The following is a 5,639-nucleotide window of genomic DNA, read 5'->3' on the forward strand; positions in this document are numbered from 1 at the left end:
ATACATATGCGTACCGAACCGAAAGCACTGTATCGAACGGTTCAATATCGATACGAATATCGTTGCATCCCTAATATATATATAATCTTTATATTTTTTGTTGTATGTAAAATGTCAATATGTGTTCATAATCACTGAAATAAATGAAACTTATTGCTTCAAACCTTCAAACATGTTAAACTGAAGGTAGGAATTGTGTTTCAGAGTCTGGTGTGAGGACTGTGATAATTAAAGAAATTGTTGAGGTGAAGAGTACTGAGGCTTCATTTAAATCAGGTAATATATATTTAATCTACTCCTGTTTATATTTGTTTTTGTATGCAAAATGTCAATATGTGTTCATCATCACTGTAATAAATGAAACTTATTGCTTTACCTCTTCATACGTGTTAAACTGAAGCTAGGAATTGTGTTTCAGAGTCTATTGTGAGGATTGTGATGGTTAAAGAAAGTGATGAGAAGAAGAGTGATGAGGCTACATTTAAATCAGGTAATATATATTTAATCTGCTCTCTTTATAATTGTTACTGTATGCAAAATGTCAATATGTGTTCATAATCAATGAAAAACATGAAACTTATTGCTTAAACTTTTCATACATGCTAAACTGAAGCAAGAAATTGTGTTTCAGAGTCTGTTGTGAGGATTGTGATGGTTAAAGAAACTGATGAGGAGAAGAGTGATGAGGCTACTTTTAAAACCGGTAAAATATATTTCATGCGCACTCTTTATAATTGTTACCATATCAAAAATGTTACTATATGCTCATATTCATTGAAATACACGACTATGAGCACATTCAATTCAATTGATAACACCTTTTAGTCATGTTAAACTGAAACTGTGAATTGTTTTTCAGAGTCTATTTTGAGGATTGTGATGAATAAAGACATTGATGAGAAGAATAGCGCTCGGGCTACATTTAAAACACGTAAAATAAATTTGATCTGCACTGTTCATAATTGTTATTGTATGCAGAATATATTCTCATAATCACTGAAATACATGAACCTTATTTCTAAAACCCTTCAGACGAGTTAAACTGAAGCTGTGAATTATATTTCAGATTCTGATGTGAAGACTGTGACAATTAAAGAAATTGTTGAGGTGAAGAGCGCTGAGGCTTCATCTAAATCAGGTAAAATATATTTAATGTTTTGTGTTTATGTTCTCCACACTTAGCACTCAGTTCTTCTCACTTCTTTCTCCTCACTCCACACTGTCTGCCACTGGAGACGGCATGGTGATATCAATAAGACTTATGAATGAAGAGAATGTGGACCCAAAAAGCCGACGATGGAGACAGAACAGGGAAAACACCATCCATCCATTCTTTGCTGCTTATCCTTTTTAGAGTCACTGGAGCCTGTCCCAGCTGCCATAGTGACAGAAGCAGGGTAGACAGGGCCAACATATAGAGACACACAACCATTCCACTCACATTCAAACCTGTGGGCAATTTAAAATGACCAATAACCTAACCCCACTAACTGAATGTCGTTGGACTGTGGGAGGAAGTTGGAGTACCTGAAGTATGGGGAGAACATGCAAACTACACGCAGATGGTGGAAGTGAACTCAGAATCTTCTTGTGAAAGGCCATGAGGCACAGGTGTAGGCAACAGCGTGGTTTGGCAGGACCAACTAGCAAGCACAAAGTCCTCTGGCAAAGCAGGTGGCCCTCCAGAGTCCCCAGCTGACAGGTTGGTTGCATGGAAGCTGCAGGTAGCTGGACTGACACTCTTGAACCTTCAGCTGGTGAAGGAGGTGGCTGCACGGTGTTACCTGACCTCCAGCAGAGGTAGAAATGGGTGCAGACATCTGTCAAACACTAGCCACTCCCACCCGATGAGTAGGTACAGGGTTATGTCTTGGCTGGCCTCACCCTGGGGACCAGCAGTAGTGCTGGGGCAGATCGGATGCCAGCCACTCCCATCCAAGGAATGGGTACAGGTGCAGGAGTAAGCTGGGCCACAGTCGCCGACATCCTTTGGTGCCAGGACAGACACCAAGCAGCAGGGTGTCTGCTTTTCCCACCCAAGCAACAGTTGCAGGGACAAGCGGAGCCTCAGCCAGCCTGGGAACTGGAGCAGGGACTAGCTGAGCCCTACCCACCCTCACCAGAGGCACTGGTACAGGTGCAGGGGAAGGCCAAAGCCCCGCTGCCCTGGAAGCAGGAAAAGCCCTGCCAGAGCTACCCTCACCTGGGGAACTGGTACGGGTGCAGGGGAAGGCTGGGCCGCAGCTGCCTGGGGACAGGAACACACAGAGGCAGAGGAGAAGGCTCAGAAAAGAAAACACCAGTCTTTGTCCATTTTCCAGCATGACAAATAGTCTTTAAAGTTTTTGACGTGTCTTGACTTTTGTAAGCTTGGGAGGAGCATGAGGAAAAGAGTCTAATTCACTCACCACTGGTGGTTTTTCAGCATGCATAGAGTGACGCTAGGCAGCTGAGCCTTTAGTGCGCAGACCACAATGCTGAGGCTAGAGAGTGTGTGTTTGAAGAAAAGCAAAGTATTACCACTCAAAGTTGTGGAAGCTTGGGTGCTGGTGGGGCGGAGGAGCACGGCATCTTCGGGGACCCCCCAGAGCTAGACGAGTCCTGCGACAAATGCACTCGCAGTCAGGTGTGAGCCATGACTTCTAAGTCAGCTCTTCCTACAGTAATGAAAGTGCTTCCTGCTGCCACTCATACAGATCCATATCAACTGGGACCATTACGGCTGTTGTGTTGTGTGGGGAGTGAGGAGAATGTGGACCCAAAAGCAGATAATGGAGATAAAATCTGAATTTAAACTGAAGGCATGCCATTTATTAGGGCAAAGACCCAAAACAGGGGGGGGGGGAAGCCATAGATCTCAAACTAAACTGGGGAAACTAAGCAAATACTCACCAAAACTTTAACACTAGAAAATTCCTGGAAACTCAGGAAAAACCTAGGAGAAACATGGAAGAGACTTGGAGGAAACGCAGATGCAATTTAGTTCAATTAAATTTTATTTATACAGCACCAAATCACAACAACATTTGCCTCAAGGCGTAATGACAACAGGTAAAGGAAGACAAAGGACCAAATACAAAAAGGATAGTGAGGGGATGGGAACCAGGAGGGAAACACAGCTGGGGCTAATCACACACAAGAGAGAGGCAGAACGCAAAACAAAATACTCTAACACAGGACACGGGACTGTCAAAGTAAAACAGAAAATACAAAAATCAAGCACTACTAGACATAACACAAGGGACACAGGGTAGGCACAGTAACAAAACCCAAAGACTAGAAATCACAAAATCCTGATTAAGGGAGCTAGAAATACAAATGAATACATGACAAAAAAAAAAGCTAAATCAACTAGTACTCATAACTTCAATAATACTTAACATTGGGTCCCCAGACGCAGGACAATGACAGTTTACATGTGTTAATATGTGCTCATAAAAAAAACAAACATTAAGCTTTTTGATAACACCTTTCAGACAAGTTAAACTGAAGCTTTGAATTGCGTTTCAGAGTCTATTGTGAAGACTGCAATGATTAATGAAAATCATGAGGAGAAGGGCGGAGTGGCTGAATCAGGTAAAATATATTTAATCTGCTCTGTTGATAAATGTTTTTGTAAGCAAGATGCCAATATGTGCTCATAATCACGAAATACATGAAGCCTGTTGACATAAACTTTCAGATTTGTTAAACTGAAGCTGTGAATTGTGTTTCAGGTCCTGATTTGAGGATTGTGATGATTGGAAAAACTGGTGTGGGGAAGAGTGCTGTTGGAAACACCATCCTGGGAAAAAAACTTTTCAAATCTCGTCCCAGTTCAGAGTCAGTGACTGAAACCTGTGAAACAGGTGAAACACAGTTGGAGGAGAGAAAAATTTATGTCATAGACACACCTGGGATCCTGGACACTGGGAAACCTGCAGAAATGATCGAAAAGGAAATTGTGAGATGTTTTGAAGTCTCCAGTCCAGGTCCTCATGTTTTTCTACTGGTGCTCCAAGTCGGTCGATTCACCACAGAGGAGAAAAACTCTGTGGAAGCCCTGCTGGAGCTGTTTGGTCCAAAAGCTCAACATTACATGATTGTGCTGTTCACCCATGGAGATGATCTTGAAGACCAGGAAATCACCATACAGCAGTATGTACGTGAAGCCAAACCAGAGCTCAGAGAAGTCATCCAAGGCTGTGGAAACAGGTTCCACGTCTTCAACAACAGAAGCAAAGACAGAAAGCAGGTGGAGGAGCTGATCAAGAAGATTGATGACCTGGTGGCAGGACGTGGCGGCACATACTACACAAATGCCATGTTTAGAGAGGTGGAAGAAAGGAAACAGAAACAACCTGACAGGGAGAGTGAAGAATACAAGTTCCTGAGTCAACTGGTAGCGCAGATTCTGCGTTTTCATTCACGTCTTAAAAGAGAATAAAACATATTAGATGATGCAAACCTGTAGACAAATACCTGTGGTGTTAATTTAAAAAGTAATTATATGAATATTAGTTAAAAATGAGTTTTAAAACGGTAATCATTACAGTTTTTCTCAAATGCTAAAACACATGTCACAAACGTTTCCACTATGTTCCCCAATGTCTAAACACAACACCCTTTTCTAAAGCTACATAAACACAACCACACCTTCCCACTTTGATAACTCAAACTTTCACACCAAAAGAGCAGCTCGAAGCTTTCAAAAATGTAAACACTATACACATCATTACACACTACAGCAAAACAAGTGAAAACACAATGCTCAATTTGTGAGAAGGTTCTTTGTTTCATAACTGCCAATTAGGGATGGGTATCGTTTAGGTTTTATCTGATACCGGTGCCAAATCGGTACTTTTGAAACGGTGCCGGTGCTCAAACGGTGCTCAAACCGGTGCTTAAAGAATGGAGAACACTAAATTGGTCCAAAAACCTCTCATGTTCAGCTGTTTTTTGTAAAAATATAACAATGTTAGCCTTTTCTGCAGCTATGGGGCATATATGGTATCACTCTTGGCTGGAAGCAGTGCTTAAACAATGGAAAAAACACAAACTTTGTCCAAAACCTCTCATGTTTAACTGTTTTCCACTTTTTCTTTGGTCATTTTAGCCTTTTTAGCCAGGGTGAAGGGAGTATCTGCCATCAAACAAGAAGACAGCCACATGTAGCTATGATGATGTTTGCTAGTTCACCTTACATGCATTAATGTAATAACGTGGTTAGCCTACTCAACGTAAATTAGCTACTCACGCAGAGAAGAACGGCTGCTGCTGCCATCATCATCCGTCATCATTTCTGCTACACTGGCAGGGCTAGGGGCCAGGACTCTCCTCTTCGTGTTTTTGGGGGATGTTGCATAACAGGCAACCTACCCGCAGTAGATGTGCTCGGTGTGAGGTCTCGTGGCAAGCTATCAAATACGGCGCATTTCTGGGCTTTTAAAAAAAAACGCTATGCGTCGCCAGCTGTTTCATCGGATTTGAGGTGTTACCTCCTTTGACAGTATCACAGTATCAGCTTAAAGCACTTGTTGCTGCTGAGTTTGCATCTTTTGCTGTGAAGTACAGCCAGACTTTTGACCGCTTCGCCTTGGACATTTTTAATCTGTAGCTCTGCCCTAACAGAACGTACGTACCTGGCCCCGCCTACTATC

General features: G+C 42.2%; 1 protein-coding gene and 1 long non-coding RNA gene across 2 annotated transcripts; both read left to right on the forward strand.

The window, feature by feature from the left end:
* Window positions 1-181: 181 nt before the first annotated feature.
* On the forward strand, window positions 182-703 carry LOC121813759. Its single transcript, XR_006053858.1, has 3 exons — window positions 182-276; window positions 419-490; window positions 632-703. It is a non-coding gene; the product is annotated as an uncharacterized LOC121813759 (long non-coding RNA).
* A 2,988-nt stretch (window positions 704-3,691) lies between these two features.
* Window positions 3,692-4,426, forward strand: LOC102301251 (GTPase IMAP family member 4-like; the record flags this gene model as incomplete). Its single annotated transcript, XM_014331425.2, has 1 exon — window positions 3,692-4,426. A coding segment is annotated over one exon (735 nt), but the record flags the coding sequence as incomplete, so codon positions are not given.
* Between the last annotated feature and the right edge of the window lie 1,213 nt (window positions 4,427-5,639).

The sequence above is a fragment of the Haplochromis burtoni genome, unplaced genomic scaffold (assembly GCF_018398535.1).
Source record: "Haplochromis burtoni strain Fernald_Lab_line unplaced genomic scaffold, NCSU_Asbu1 Contig_2459, whole genome shotgun sequence".
In the NCBI taxonomy this organism is placed as follows: Eukaryota; Metazoa; Chordata; class Actinopteri; order Cichliformes; family Cichlidae; genus Haplochromis; species Haplochromis burtoni.